Source organism: Mytilus galloprovincialis, chromosome 8, assembly GCF_965363235.1.
Source record: "Mytilus galloprovincialis chromosome 8, xbMytGall1.hap1.1, whole genome shotgun sequence".
NCBI classification, from domain to species: Eukaryota; Metazoa; Mollusca; class Bivalvia; order Mytilida; family Mytilidae; genus Mytilus; species Mytilus galloprovincialis.
The window spans coordinates 12,156,708-12,173,343 of record NC_134845.1 but is presented as its reverse complement, the minus strand read 5'-3'; the positions used below and the strand labels follow the sequence as shown (position 1 = coordinate 12,173,343).

General features: G+C 32.1%; 1 protein-coding gene across 1 annotated transcript; it reads left to right on the top strand.

The window, feature by feature from the left end:
* The first annotated feature begins 2,664 nt into the window (after positions 1-2,664).
* Positions 2,665-11,083, top strand: LOC143085097 (heat shock 70 kDa protein 12A-like). Its single transcript, XM_076261282.1, has 5 exons — positions 2,665-2,714; positions 7,568-7,910; positions 8,533-8,757; positions 9,197-9,353; positions 10,040-11,083. The coding sequence occupies exons 2-5, from the start codon at positions 7,581-7,583 to the stop codon at positions 11,080-11,082; spliced, it is 1,755 nt and encodes a 584-aa protein (XP_076117397.1). The 5' UTR covers positions 2,665-2,714; positions 7,568-7,580; the 3' UTR covers position 11,083.
* The last annotated feature ends 5,553 nt before the right edge of the window (positions 11,084-16,636 follow it).

Genomic DNA, 16,636 nt, shown 5'->3' with positions numbered 1-16,636 from the left:
ATTATAATCAATAGTAATTTGCCTAAATCAGCATTTCTATACCTAACATGAATAAAGACAAGGTTTAGCAGCTCTACAGAATGATTTTGCTAAAGTTTAGGTCATTATTAGAAATTAGAAATGAAAAAACTCGTTTAACAATAATCTAAAAAAAATTATTAGGCTTATTAGAGTTTCATGTGAACGGATTGAGAATTTGTGTTCATAAGGTGTTATCAGAACAATGTTCTAAAGATGGTGAAATCTCATATCATATGGTGGTACAACATGGTCAACTACTCACACATAAATAAAGGCACACACTAGTACTGAATAAAAGAGCTTTCTGTCAAACAGTCTCATATAATTCACATTAACAAGTCTTGGATGTTAGTGGCACAATAATACAAAATTGATCGAATTAAAAGTTGATACAATATGGTCCTCTACTTATGATGGTAAACAATCCTACCAAATATGGTAGCTTTCTGTAAAACGGTTTTCAAGGATTCGAGTTCATGAATTGATATTCTTGCAATACTCCATTAATAATCAAAATTTTTATAATATTCTTTTGCAGATGCTTTGAAAAAGTCCATCACAATGAAATCAGTGTGTATTTTGTTATAATTGTCGTTTGTCAAAGTCCCATAACTCCCGTAAATATGTTCACATCAAATTGGCAATATAATATTCAACTACATAATGTACACATGATGTCAAACAATTTTACAAAGTATGAGAGCTTTCTGTAAAACTGGCTCAGCGGAGTTGAGTTTACAGGACGTTATTGTCACAATACTAGAATAAATATCCAAAGTCCAATAATTTCCTGAAAAATGGTCGAATCACAATGGCGAAAAAATATGGTCAGTTACTCATGATGGCAAACAATCCTACCAGGTCTGAGAGTTTTTATCATAACGAACTCAGAGAATTTCCATTCACAAGGTGCCGTTGACTATAAATAAAACAATAAATCGTAAAAGTAGTCAAAAGTAGTCAAAAGAAATAGACAATATAAATATAGCCTGGCCAAGAGAATACGACGACACAACATCCTAATATAAAGGGACGACCATTTGATATTCTGGTGGTGGTGGGGAGGGGGGAGATGGATTTTGAAAATAAATAACTCTGCATTGATAATCACAAAAATAAATGGTTTGTTCTGTGGTAGTTTAAAAATAAATTACCTGACTTGCAATAGATTGAAAATAAATAACTCAGCAGGTCTAATCAAAAGTATGAGATGGCATCATATTCTTCATAAATTCATCTATTTTTCCAAAAAAAAAATCGTGAAACACTTCCCAATTTTAAATCTTTTAATGATAAAAGTATAAATATTATTTAGATATACTTGAAATGTCTGAAAATTAGTTTCATTTAACTTGAGGTATATTTTCTCAGGAACACTTACCTCTATTTCATTACAGGGCCGCAACTACCTTGAGGCAAATGCTTCATGTAGGAAATTACAAAACCAAACGCTTGTCTCCATATCAAATTGTGCTCACGGCGAGTGCCTTGGAAGAAGCAAGTTCTGTTCTTCCTTAGACGTAGCCCCTGATTTTTCGGGATCAATGTTTCTTATTTATTTGTCTTTTGTTCATTGATTGCCCTTCTTTATTCTGTTAGTGTTGCATTCCTTTTGTAATTTAGTAATTTTGTTATTAACTTGATCATGAGAAAAAAACAGAAGCCACAGACTTAAATATGTGAATAACATTTTTGCTTTATCATGCATAATTGGTCTTTTGATGTTGTCCCTAGCAACTTTAAAGTCTTACAAATGTATACATTTTTCTTTGAGACCAAAATATTGTCAAAAATTTATTAAAACAGAACTTGCATTTTCAGATTAAGAAAGGGTCTGGGAACACCCAGAAAGCATGATTTTGCATCATTTGTTCTATAGCTTCTTGGGTCTTCAGTGGCGCCAAAACCCTTCAAAAAAATATACAAACATACTTTAATACTGTGTATGTATGCAATACATGTATATGCACAGGATGATGATTAATTCTGATTAAATGGATCATAATGGCTTGACTATCTATGTATTATTTATAATAAACAAATAATTTAAAAATTGTATGTTTTCGAATATTTCAAATATAGTAAATATAATAAAAAATCAGTCCCTTGCTCTAATACAAATGAAAAATCTTGCTTCAATAGTGCAAAAAATAGATAACATGTCCTCTTAGTTAACAAAAATAAATAACCGATTTAAGGCAAATCCTCCTCCCCCCCCCCCCCCCCCCCCCCCCCCACCCGAATATCAAATGGTCGTCCCCTAAGTATGAAATGTGTGTTCTAAACGGTCTCTGAGTATTGCTATGTTCCGGACAGACGGAGAATAAATGTATAACTCGCGGCGATACGTTTGGGAGACGATTATTTCCAACCCATGATGTACCTGTTAAAATCAATACAGTGGTTTGCGATCTCAAACTTTAATCAAATATACGGTTAAAACTTTGTTCAAAATGTTGAAAAAAAAATCATAAAATAATGTTGTCTATTGTTTCTCACGAGTATTTTTCATATAAACAGATTTGTTAACACATAGAATAAGATAGTTTAAAGTCTATGTTTATCGCTTATTGATTGATAAAATAAATGTAAAACAACAAATACTGTAGTAGTCTATAGTAAAATCTAATTAAACGAGCATATTTTTAATTTCCTTCCCCGTGTCAAATCAGGTTTCAAGTTTGAAGAATTAGGTAAGCATAAATTTATAATACATAAAATCTTTCCTATGTGGTTTTTTCTTTCTTTATTACTGTTAAATTATCTGGATCGTGGTTTGAAATGTATTTCTACAATAAGATATATTTACATTATTGTATACTCACAGGCCTTTTATCCAACTCAAATGCAGGTGTATGTAGTTTATCAAGCTGTAGTAAACATTAATATTTGATTGACAATTCCATTGTGCATGGGGTTATACGTCAATGAGACAGAACCAAAAACAATACAAAAGCAGAGAACATCAGACTGTACATTTTAGGTATTGGATACGTATTAAAATAAGGACCTGTTTGTAAGTATACTAGTCAACAAAAGAAAGTAACGATACAAGGCAATGTATTTTCCATATCAAATGAAATTACATACAAAAGTACCACGGCAAGGTAAATATTAAAAGAGTGTTATTTTCATATCAAAACCATTCGTATCATGCAAGTTTTTTTAACAGTGTTTTCATGGAAAAGTCGTTTACCAGCACCAAGTAACAAATACACGATTTTTTTTGATTTTTTTTTTTCTTCAAAAACCGTAGTTTTACTCCAAAATTTAAAAATCGATGTTGGAACTAAAAGTTTTAAACTTAAATATGGTCTGCTTTAAACTTTGACGGCCTTTGCAGATATTTGAATACTGAATTCTCATCTTCGAAATTAAGTGCCGACTTTTGTCATCAATTTCCTCAAAATAAAATTAACCCCCGTGTTCAATAATTTTTCATTGAGAAAACAGTTTTTCTTATTTCTTATATTTTATGACATATTGTGAGGAACGGAGTATGCACCAAAATGCAAAGTTAACAGTTGCAAACCTTTACTTAATTAAAAAAAGGGTCATGTTCAGGTTTTTTTCCTGTAAAAAAAGATGAAATAACAAAATAATGAACTCTGAGGAAAATTCAAAACGGAAAGTCTGTTATCAAATGGCAAAATCAAAAGCTCAAACACAAGAAACGAATGGATAACAACTGCCATATTCATGATTTTGTACAGGCATTTTCTTATGTGGAAGATTGTTTTATAGCTAGCTAAACCTCTCACAGTCGCACAGAATTCTATTAAATCGATAACGATGTGCGAACAAAAACCCACAAACAATAGGCAAACATTTCAAAACTAGGTTTACAGCAGTCAACACCGTTTTATATTCCTAGTAACTATAAAAAAAAAAAAAACAAAACGAATATGTCAACAAAGAAACACAAAAAGGCATTTAGACAAAGACAAGTATACAAACTTAACCACAGCACAATGACACAATGACACAATGACACAATGACGGGATTTACAAGTACCGAGCCACGTCAAATGGATATGTCCAAAGGAAAATTCCAAAAGGAGGAAAAATAATAGGTATGCAGTTTAACATTTTGAAATACAATTAGTTTTTTTTAATCTCAAAATAGCTCAGTAAATGAGAGACCTATTGGACAAGTAAAATCTAAGAGATCATGCAATGTTTGACCTATAACATCTAAATAAAGGCAAAACAGTAAACCAATGCTCATATGTCATAAACTCACGGCCGACACTCGGCTAACCGAGAGATTGGTCGGTTAATCTATATTGAGTATGCGGCTATATGGGCGATTGGTCTGTTAATCGGGTTGGTTATACGTCTGTTAAGAGTAAAACGTACAATTTAATGTTAAACTCTATCAAATATACAGATTTTTGGCATATTATAAGAACCAAATCAAAAAAAGAAAAGTGTCTGACAAAATGATATCTATCATAGAACATTTTCAACCTATAAAAATATTTCATAGTCTGCGCAGTTTTCAGTAAAACTAAAAGGCGTCGCGCAAGTATGTAGTATTTATGCTTATACGTATATACGCATAGCAATTTTTTTAATAAAAGGCAAAACAAACAATTTTAGATATCATTTAAAGTACACAAAATAGTACTTCGGTTCTAAAAAACAAATTGAAATGATTAAATATTTCATAATTGTAATATAACGTGAATAATACCACGTTTTAGTGAAAATTATGGGAATAAGGTCTGTTAATGGGTTGGACAATTGAAATTGTGTCAGTTAAGAGTTATTTAGCCACCTTTATATTTTCCCATTGAAAAAGTTATGAATGAGATGTTCTTGAGAGAAAAAAAAAAGACAATACAGTATCCTTCTAGTAACAGTATTTTTATTTTTACTTTCTTTTCATTTAATTGAAGGGTGTGTCACTTCAATATAGCGTGATATGGATTGGCCGCTTGAATATGCAAGAATTTATTATTAACGTTTTCAATCAGCCTTAATTTGTCTGTCTGTTCAAAGTAGCTTGTTCTCAAATCCGACTGAAAGTGTCCCTCTAATACAACACAGGGTACATATAACCTGTTGTCGCTCTCATATGCACTTGATATTTGTAACTGGACGTTAAACCCTAAGGCTTATTCGTCAGCATTATCCAATTGGTTCTTTTCTTATATTACTTAATCATATGTTGTTTACAAATCATTCTAAAGAAGTAAATGGAAAGAGGAGAATGCAGCTACATTTGGTTATCTTGAGTTTTCATTCATTTTGTTCCGTTTAGTTCCTTTCTACATTAGTGCAGAGGAGAACTGCAGTTGTCCGTATGTAAACTTCTAGCATTTGTCACCAATATGAGTACATCGCACAGGGCCGTTTTATGTCTGTATTCTTAAACAATTATTATTTTTTCTCTCTTTTTGAACAATGCATCACTCTCCACTGTCCTTATCTATTATTCTATATTCTGCGTCTCGTGTAGGGTCCGGATTAGGGGTATTGTTTATTTCTGTATTCTTAAAATTGTTATGCCATTTTTCTCTACATTTTATTTATCTTACTCATTATTCTTTCTCTATTCTTTATATTCTAGCATCCCAATATATTTTACTTACTGATGTTTAGTTACATTACGACGTGTATCTCAGATTTATATACTGGTTACCAATGCAGATGACAAATTGGCATCATTCATGACAATTAAACAGTAAACCGAATCCACATGATATACTAGTATGCGACCATTCTTGGATATATTAATATTACTTTAATATTAAACTTTTTGAAACCATTTTTATCAATTTTCAATTTCCATTGTCTAAATTGGTCATTGTTCACGTGTTGTTTAAGAAATAATTGATGCAAGCTATAATACTTTATTGTAGTTTTAACATTGGTAGGCATTATATTCGTGATTATTTTTGACCGAGCGATAGTGAGGCCTAAAATAACACGAATGTAATGCCTACCGATGTTAAAACTACAATAAAGTATAGCTTGCATCCATTATTTCGATTCTGGATAGGACAATTAAGGTAATTTCTATGTCCGATAAGTATTAAGTGTAAAAGCGTTTGTGTAGGCTCTTCCATGAACCTAACTTTTTCACTTGTAAAGAAGCTAACGGCTGGCATTGTGATTTTTCAGAGGAAGGAGTTTGAACAGCCAGCATGAACGGTTGTCGTATCTAGGTCAAATTTGTCAATTTCGGAATGCAACACATTACAGTCATCATAATTAAATTGGTACCATCATGTGCACCATTTAAGAGTTTAAAGTGTTTAAAAGTTAAAGAATGATAATTTGATAAAATTCATTATTCTGAAGAAGTCAATATACGCATGTACAAACAATTTTTAGTGGATTTAGTGCATGTGTTTGTTCACAAAGCGAAAGAAACACGTCATATTAGAATTCCGTATATTTTATGTTTCATTATTCATGTGTTGTTATCGTATATTTTAGTTGCTGGCCTTGAGCCTACCCATTTGATCCGATAACAGTCACCCCATATAGCAATAAAATTATACTTGTGTTGCCATTCATAACTCTTAACAGACCAATTAACAGACCGGGTTTTATATATCCGACCCATTAACAGACCAGCCTTTAAATAAAGATTAATTAGTGTCACCAAATACAGATTTTCGTGTAGATTTTTCACACGATGATATCAATATTGCTGACAAACATAATGCCCGTCTTTGTTCGATATTCAAAATATTGCATGCAAGTAAATTCAACCAACGTGTCATTTTGTGTACATTTTGTGTGTGTAAAATGTGTATAAATTTATTGATGAGTAACCCGCCTTTTCATTTTATAGATCGTACATCGAAGCTAGAAAAAAAATTAATTACACCACTGGATTCAGTACATTGAATTGTTTTGTTAGACATGACTAATTTTTATGATAAAAATATATTTAAAAAGTTATACAATGAAACATGCTGAACTTTCAATGATTTTCTCGATAACACCTGATTAACAGACTTTAGCCAACCCGATTAACAGACCAACCGCCGATATAGCCGCATACTCAATATAGATTAACCGACCAATCTCTCGGTTAGCCGAGTGTCGGCCGTGAAACTGACTGAGAGAAAACAAATTGACTTACGAAGTATAGATTAATATATCGTGTACGACTGCATGGTTAAGACAAAGTTTTTTTCGGTGACGATAATAAAGGTTAAAAAATGTAATACGTATTCTAAACAATGATTAAAATATCAATGATCGCAAACTACGAATGACAAAAAAGACTCGAGGGTATTTCATTGTAACATAACACACGTGATTATTTGAAAAACATAATTCTAACCATGGCTTTGTCTGCAAAGACTTGCAAACATATAAGACTTATAAAATACACAGACCACGTTCAGAAAAGTAAGGCTGCTTTTATGTTTATGAACAACTTTGGTATCATTTAATATGTTTAGCTATGCTATTAGCATCTAAGTATTCTAGTATTATTTTTCAAATTGATAACCTTTTGATTGAAATGTGAAGACAGGGTGTAATTATAACATCCTTCAAGTGTTTTATATATTAATTTCAGATTGTAGTAAAATATGAACATGGCTGCTTCCGAGGAGGAGAAACCTCCCTTGCTAGTGGTAGCTATGGACTTCGGTACTACATTTTCTGGTTATGCGTTTGCTACATTGGATGACTACAAAACTAATTCATTATTAATATCAACTCACACTTGGGCAACAGGGTCTCAAACTGGAATGTCTTTGAAAACTCCAACCTGTATTCTGTTTGATTCTGATGAAAATTTTGTCGCATTCGGAAAAGATGCTGAAGACATATATACTGAGCTTGCAAACGAAAACAACCATAAAGGATGGCACTACTTTCGAAGATTTAAAATGGATTTGTATAAAACCGGGCCGCAGGTAAATTCCAGTTACTATTATCAAAGACTTGGTTCAATACTCGAAAAAAGAGAAGCGAAAGATATCAAAGAGTCTTACAAACTCATTATAGAAAACAACTGAAAACGCCATGACAAAAATAATGCCAAAAGAAAATTAATTTTACAAAACACATTACATAGAAAACTGAATAACGAGCAATGGATTGCCAGAAAATGGTTATTTCTCGGATTTAACAATTTGTTGGCAAACTGCTGCAAGAAAACAAATTGAATAGGGTTAAAAGAATTTATATACATATATTTTCTTTATAATTCCTGAGACACATTTGTTTGAAATTCAACTACACAAACACGAAGACTAAATTCACTGTTGTTCTTCGTGGAAACAAAGAAGTTTATAAATGGACATACTCATTTCATGATACCACGAGTTAAATTCCCATACACGACAGGCAAAATACCAGTAAGCACTGATTAGTATTGTATGGACTAAGTAAAGAAACATTTAAAATAGAATAAACTTTGTCTTTTACGTACAAATTCAACTAACCACCTCAAGTCATTACGACTAAATATAGTTTGTGAGTGAGCCAGACGATTTGATTCATCAATAAACTCCCAAAATAAATGTATAACTGCAGGAAATGCCAAGGGATCTTAAAATTAAAGACGACCAAGGCAGGCAAATGTCAGCCATGAAAGTGTTTGCAGAGAGTATAAAGTTCCTTAAAAATCATATGATGGGTGAATGGGCCAAGAGAGATCTGCAAACAGCATTTAAACCAGATGAGATCCAATGGGTTTTAACCGTTCCCGCTATTTGGAGTGATGCGGCTAAACAATTCATGCGAGAGTCTGCTATAAAGGTAGTATATTGTTTAGTACATTGTTTACTAATTGTAATAGAATTGGAATCTAGTTTTACTTTTAGAACGAATAAGGAAGTTAAATACACATTATCAGTTGCAGTTTGAGCAGACCTGTGAATCAACAATCGGTTAGTAAAATAACAAGGGTCCATTGAATGTGGTTGTGGTGTGTTTTAATACAATCCTTATCGACGCTAACTTTTTGTATGATGAAGGAATCATAAAACATTCAGGATTAATAAATCATGTTCAGTGTTAATAAATACAAATCTAAAATGTTAATATTCGAGTATTTATGTATTTTATCACGAATAACTGTGCAAAATTTCAAAATGGTACCCATTGCAAATTTGCACAAATCATTATTGACATTTTTTTTATGTTTCTGACATTTATGATTTGACAGAGTTTTCATTTTAATAAATAATTATTTCAGGGAGGTATACGCAACACTCAGTTGATTTTAGCATTGGAACCTGAAGCAGCTTCTATATACTGTAAACATATACCTAACGAACTAACAGTTACAGATGGTCAAACCACAATAGATGCACTGTCACCAGGGACAAAATACCTTATCCTGGATGCAGGAGGTGAGTATTCTGTATAGCGCAAACTAAAACTAAAAATGAAGCTATGAATCTTTGATAGAGAAAGAAGAAAGATGCTAGATGGACATTCAAACTCATAAGTTGGAAATAAACTGACAACATCATAGCTAAAAAAAATTAAAACAAAAACAAAAACGAACAATAGTACCCCAAAACACAACATAACAAACTAAAGAATGAGCTACACGAACCCCACTAAAAAGGGGGTGATCCCAGATGCTCAGGAAGGGTAAACAGATCCTGCTCTTACATATGCATCAAATAATCCTAAGTGACTGGCACATGTGTATCGTATCTTTCTCTTAATTAAGATCATTCACTTATGCTTCTTCTAGTCATATTTTCTTCTGGTTACCAGTAATACAGAGTTCAAGAAACTAAAAAGTAAAGACAGACTAGTATACTTATTTTGATTGGACTGGAAATTTCGTTTTTTTAAATAAACTGAGAATGGATATTATTCGATACATTTTAATTAACGAAAAGGGTGTAGAAAAAATACAGCCAATCGTATAGTTTCTTAATACTATGATTGATTTGATTGTACATTAAATACTATGAATATAATTATACATGGTAATTTTATTATCATTATACATTGTAATGTAAAAGAATTTTATTATTCATTTTGTAGTGTTATGTACATATTTCAATATTGTTTATATCAGGCGGTACCATAGATATTACAGTACAAGAGGTTCAAGAGGACGAATCTATTAAACAACTGTACATGGCTAATGGTGGCGACTGGGGTGGTACGAAAGTCGACCTGGCCTTCGAAAAACGTTTGGAGGAATTTGTAGGAAAGCCTGCTTTACATAAATTTCGACAAGAAAATAAATCTGGTCAATTAGATTTACAACGTGAATTTGAATTAAAGAAAAGAACAATTAAATCTGATCAGACCAGTAAGACTACAATACGAGTGCCTGTGTCATTAAAGGATGCTTACGCGGCTGTTTCTGGTAAAGAACTGAAGAGTACACATGTAGCAAAATTAGAGAAAGATAAACTGCGTCTGGCACCAGACACGGCCACTGACCTGTTTGCAGAACCATGTGCATACATTGTATCACATCTTCAGAAGATTTTTGATGACCCAAAAGTAAAAGGAACCGACACCATTCTTATGGTGGGGGGATTTTCTGAATCACCTTTACTACAACATGAAGTCAAAAAAGCATTTCCATCCAAAACCATTATCATCCCACCAGATGCAGGTCTAGCTGTACTTAAGGGAGCAGTCCAGTTTGGTTTTGATCAAACGGTTATCTCAACCAGGGTGTGTAAAGTGACATACGGCATAGAAAGTAGCAGTCCTTTTGATGAAGGGAAAGACCCGGAAGATAAAAAGTTTATTGATGAGGATGGTGATGTCTTGTGCAGAGGTCGATTTAGTAAGCACGTAGAAATCAGACAATCTGTGAGAATCGATGAGGAGATTAAAGAACAAATCTATTCACCGGTTTCTTCCGATCAGACCTCAATGGCAGTTGATGTGTGGACGTCTACAAACAAAAATCCGAGATACACAGATGAAAGGGGTTGTAGTCTTCACGGTAAAATTTCTGTCGAACTTCCTGATTCAAAACTAGGCGTTTGTCGGGATGTTGGTGTTAAAATGATTTTTGGTAAGACGGAACTAGAAGTGAAAGCCATTGTTAAGCATACAGGGAAAAGCACTGCTGCCAAATTTGACTTCCTACGCTAATTCATTAAATGTACAACACAAACTATCATGGTTTAAACTACCGTGGAAATGGGGTTTTTTTTTTTCTTTAAACTAAATATAATTTTGTAGAATATATGTGTTTTGTTGAAATAAATTATCTTCTTTAATTTCAATTTACTGCTTTTTTGCAATTTTAAAAACTGGAGGACAGCCTCCTAAACATTCAAGTGCTAATCGAATATAAAACTTATTTTCTAAACGCACAACAATTAAATTAAGAAAAAGGTATGTTATCGGATAAACATACACAATTGGAACAATGTCAAATAAAAATTTAAGTTTCCAATGTGTTGTTTTGTGTAACATGCAGGGCTTACGGACATAAAAATTTCGAGCATAAAAAAAATCAAAATGAAGTGGTATGATTGACAATGAGACAACTTTCCATAAAAGTTTAAATGAAGTGTATGTAAGCAATTATAGGCAACCGTATGACCTTCTACAACACGAAACCCCCATACCGTATATAACAACGTAATGTTTGTGAGCACGCAACACTCATCTAATCTGGGTGTAACAGCTCAACATAAGAACAAACCGTAAAAAGCAATGAAGTTGGTTTAAGTCAAAAGAACAATACGTGGCACAAATCAACTAATCTAAAAACAAGACGCAAAACACCGTATTTAATGTTTCGAGCAAAATTTTGCACATGTATTGAGAATCGAGTACAGTCTTTATTGCCGAGCTTTCGCGATTAACTGACTTTAGAGACACAAAGTGCCTATTTCTGTATTGGTCCAGGTTAGATGTTAACTGTACTTTTCCTGAGTCCCGAATACAACTGATGGAGAAGAAATACATATCCAAAAGGTAATAACAAAATATCATCTTATTGACACATGCTATTACTTATTGAAGGTATACATTTCACGTCAAGTTATATCCCTCCCGAAAAGTATCACAGAATATAGCCTTTTCAGAAATAAGATTTCCTTGCATTATAGCAAGTATTTTCAAATTCAAATTCAAATATTTTATTGGATAAAACACATATGTTAAATTGTGTAATCCAAGTGTACACCATACATGACATATAAAACATGACAAATAATGTACACCATACATGACATATAAACATTACAAATAATGTACACCATACATGACATATAAAACATGACAAATAATGTACACCATACATGACATATAAAAAATGACAAATAATGTACACCATACATGACATATAAAACATTACAAATAATGTAAATTAAATGATGCTTAAAATATCAGCACAACGCAATTGAAAATCTGCAAATTTGATTTTTCTTGTCTAGCCGGGATCCGAACTCGTGCTATAGGGATGTCGAGACCATGCACTCGACAACCTAGATGGAACTTAAAATTCAGTTTTTCGGTGGCCTAGTTTTACCTTCCCGCGTTAGTAGAGCAGATGAGTTGTAACACAGTACACGATATGTAAGGCATGAAGATGGAATTGATTGCAGATTAGCTATCAAAATTATTAGGTCTTTCCACTTTTCTGTGGAAAGACCTATTGTTTTTCTTCTGATTATTTTTTTTTTTTTTTTCTTCCGCCTAATTTTGTTCTTGCGATAAACATTTGTTTCGCAATATGTCGCTTAGATATTTGGTATATGATATCGAACAGTTTATGCACTTTTGAAATTTACCCTGCGTAAACGAATACTTTTCTTTGTAGGAGTTATCTCCCCAAACACTGTTTTCCTTGTTAGCGCATCTCCTTCGCAACCGTAAAAGATTATGACAAATTTATTTTACAGAATTGCTCGTTATATCCTTCGCATGATTTGTCCTATTTTGACCGAAGCGATATGACCGCTCCATATGAGAGTTATTTCCCCTTATGCATCTGATATAAGTGATATGAATTTCTATCTTATAAATCATAAGTGATAGAGACCTAGGATCTTTTGATTTGAGGTCCTTGGTCCCAAAAAATGAAAATTAGGTCAAGGTCAAAGGTCAAGGTCATATTCTAATATTTGAATTTGGCTTATTTTCACTTATATCCAAAGACTGTATAAGATATCAAAAAATTATTTTTACTAAATTGTTAGTTGCGACATGTCGTAAGATGTTAATTTTGATTGCAAGCGTACGTTGAATGTAAAAGGGAGTTTTCTCCCCTCTTGTATTTAAAAATACGCGTTTGGTGATATAACTCATTAACTAAATATAATAAAGACCTATGGTCTTTTGATTTGAGGTCCTTGGTTTATGACCTTGAAACTGATCTCAAGGTCATAGCTTAATTTGACGTTCTAGATTTTGACCTTTGCTTTTATTCTATATGTATACATGATAAAGATATACAACTTTTAGAAAAAGATATCAAACCATTTAACCTTGTAAAAAACAACCGGAAGTGACCTTTTGTAAACCGGAAATAGCTATTTTTTTGTACTTTTTAATATAAAAGTATATAGAACCAGATATTTTTGGAATCAGTGTCAAGTAAATATTCAAATATAATCGGAAGTAACATTTTTCAAACCGGAAGTAACAAATTATCTCCCTTATTTAAAAAAAATGTATGGAAACAATATATTTTTGGAATCAGCTTACTAGGAGCTATCATTTGACGATTGAAATGACATTTTAAACTTAGTTTCACAACTTTTCATATCCAGTGTCAAGAATCAGTCCGGTCCGTAATGCGCATGCGTCGCTGGTCATAGATTTTATCTATGAATTCGATATATAGAAGTCAACGGGAAATATATTTCAATTGACGATTTAAACATTTTCTTATAAAAAATTTGTTTCACCTTTGTTTGCATTATGTTCTTCAATATTTTAGCAAACAGGTAATATTTTTATTTATTTTTTCGGATTTTTCTTTCTTGATGCCAATTTAACTTTAGTAACAGTCATTGTTACAAATACTTACATGGTAAAAAGTAATTGATAACCATAAGGGCACATCTTTAAAAAATATTTTAAAATACTAAATCAAAGTACATTTATTTGACCTTGTTATCATTTAAAAGTAGAAAGATTGCAGAATCTTTTGATATAAGTTTCGACATTTAAAAATATATTACTCTTGATACCATCTTTAATACAAAAATTAACATTTTACCAATATTCAATGACGAGCGTCAAGATTAGTGTAAAATGATATACACGAGCACTAAGATGTCATGCGGCGCTGAATATATCATTATACATCACAAAATAGATTTTTCGTATTTAAAATAAGTAATTTATTAATGTTTTAATTGGTCCATATGTTTAAAATTTTTTACTGTACACGTTATCTTCGTTACAACTTAAATTATATACACATGTATAAGTCTATATGTCGTATTAAACATAAATAAAATATTTAAAAAACATTGGTTTAAAATTAATCGTGCACTATTATTTTCAAATTAGAAAAAAACAACTTGAAATACATTATAGTCAATATATTTCAAATTTATTTACATGAACATTTTATAAGTATTAGCAGCTTACTATACAAATATTCAAAATTAGGTAATAGTATAATCTCTATGACTATGAGAAGGTCACAACGTGACAAAACCAATAAAGTTAAGAATAGGTTAATTAAAAAGAAGTAAAAGAGAGATGCAGGTACATGAGGATATACTAAACAATAGTAGGTGGTCGACTCTGGTATAAGGTTGTATCAATATCAATTATTCATCATCATATATCTATATATGGCCAAGAGATTCAGTGTACGAAACAATGAAACAAGAATAACTATATATTTTTCTAGATACGATGGCAAAACAGTACTGTAAATTGTTATAATAATAACGTGGAGCTTCTCTGTACCGGTTATACAATATATAACGTTTCCTTCAAAGATATGAGAGTTTAGTAAAAACAAACGAATATTTCGTGATAGAATAATAAAGGATATCGGGTATCAACCCATGACAGAAATATATAACTTTGATGACAAATTATTTCTTGAAAGAGAAAAAAAATAAACACAGCATAACTCTTCACAAAAAAAGAATGACCACTGTCGTATCCTTTCTTTCAAATTAAACACAGAATATAGTGCGTGTGTCATTTATTACTTTGTAGCATGTACTTTAAGAGATCACTTTTGGGTGGTGCTTTAGATGAAATGGCAAAATGAAAATGTCAATATAATACTTCCATGATCTGTACATAGTATGCGGTAGTTGCATTGTCCACTTGTAATATTGTAAAGTAAAATGTTTGATAACCTCCCGCGGAGTACATGTATGATAGGAGATAAACAACTTGTAAAAAGTCGATCCATACAATATTGATACTTTTTGCCAGAATATTTTTCTCTAAGAACCGCATCTCACATTTGTGCAATGATTAATGTGAGTTTGGTTTATTTTGTTCTCTACTATGCATAATTAAGACTGTTTGGTGTCGAGACGCGACATAGCGAGTTTATTTCATAAAGACTTGTTTATTACGCCAATATTTTTATAAAGAAAATTTCAGTTAACAATTCTCGTATTGGTGCTTTTGGCAAAGAACCCCCCCTTTTTCTCGATGGAAACAATTTGTATTTTAATTTTATTCCATATGTCAACTAATTAACGCCTTATTTGCCATGCATGGCGTTGTCAGTATTTTTAAGATTGTTTTTTCGACTTGTTAGTCATGAGTGTCCCCTTGGTGTCTGCAGCCTCTGTTTTGAAAGATTGACCCGACGGACTACGCCATCAAAAATAAGAATATAAAATATGATTGATCATTTTATATCAATCAACGAAGAATCTGGGCTATTCTTATGACCAACACTAGGCTTCTTTGTATGTCATTCTCTATAGGGGTATTAGTACTGAGTTCAAATTGTATTGTTCCAACTTCTCTTGTATCCCACAACCCTTTTAAGTAGATTTTGCGCACTAGTATTCACAACTTGAGTTCATAGGCTTACAAGTTATTAAAGTTTGAAATTTGTATTAAGTATCGTACTTTTATGGTTATAGGGCCTGAATAACTTCAGTTTGCGTTCATGTCAGAAAAAAAAAACGAGCCGCGTCTGTACGGGCTATCACAAAACAACCATTTCTGGTCGTAAGCATTACTTTCTTTACGTGTATAGACATTTTATTGATAACTATTCATAATATTGCAATGGGATTGAATTGTAATATAGCCTAACGTCTTATGGTTCCTTCGTTAACATATAGTATTGGATTGGGTCAAAATAATTGTTGTAGAGAAAAACACACTTATTTCTTTAAATGAAACTTATGTTTATGTACGAATAATATGACCGAATTCTATGATTATATATATTCGTTCCAAGCCAGGACCATGTAGACTGAGTATTGCCATATCTAGGCGTTATTTGGTTATTTCTGTCATTTGGTTGCTGTCTCATTGCTGTTAACATCATCTTTTATTATAACTCAATTAAAACACATTTATGTTATGCTTGCCGTGACGTGACGACTTTCAAATTGATGAATGTTGCTCGAGTAAACGATTGCCGATTTATCGAATGAGCAAAAGAATGGAGAGCTATAACTATTTAACTGGCAAACTTTTATATCAAAGATTCAAATTACGAAAAGAAAAAAAGGACAAAACCGACCTA

Coding starts and splice junctions, on each gene's coding strand:
- LOC143085097 (XM_076261282.1), top strand. CDS start 7,581: ATGAACATGGCTGCTTCCGAGGAGGAGAAACCTCCCTTGCTAGTGGTA. Junction 8,758..9,196: donor TGCGAGAGTCTGCTATAAAG/GTAGTATATTGT, acceptor TAATTATTTCAG/GGAGGTATACGCAACACTCA. Junction 9,354..10,039: donor CCTTATCCTGGATGCAGGAG/GTGAGTATTCTG, acceptor TGTTTATATCAG/GCGGTACCATAGATATTACA.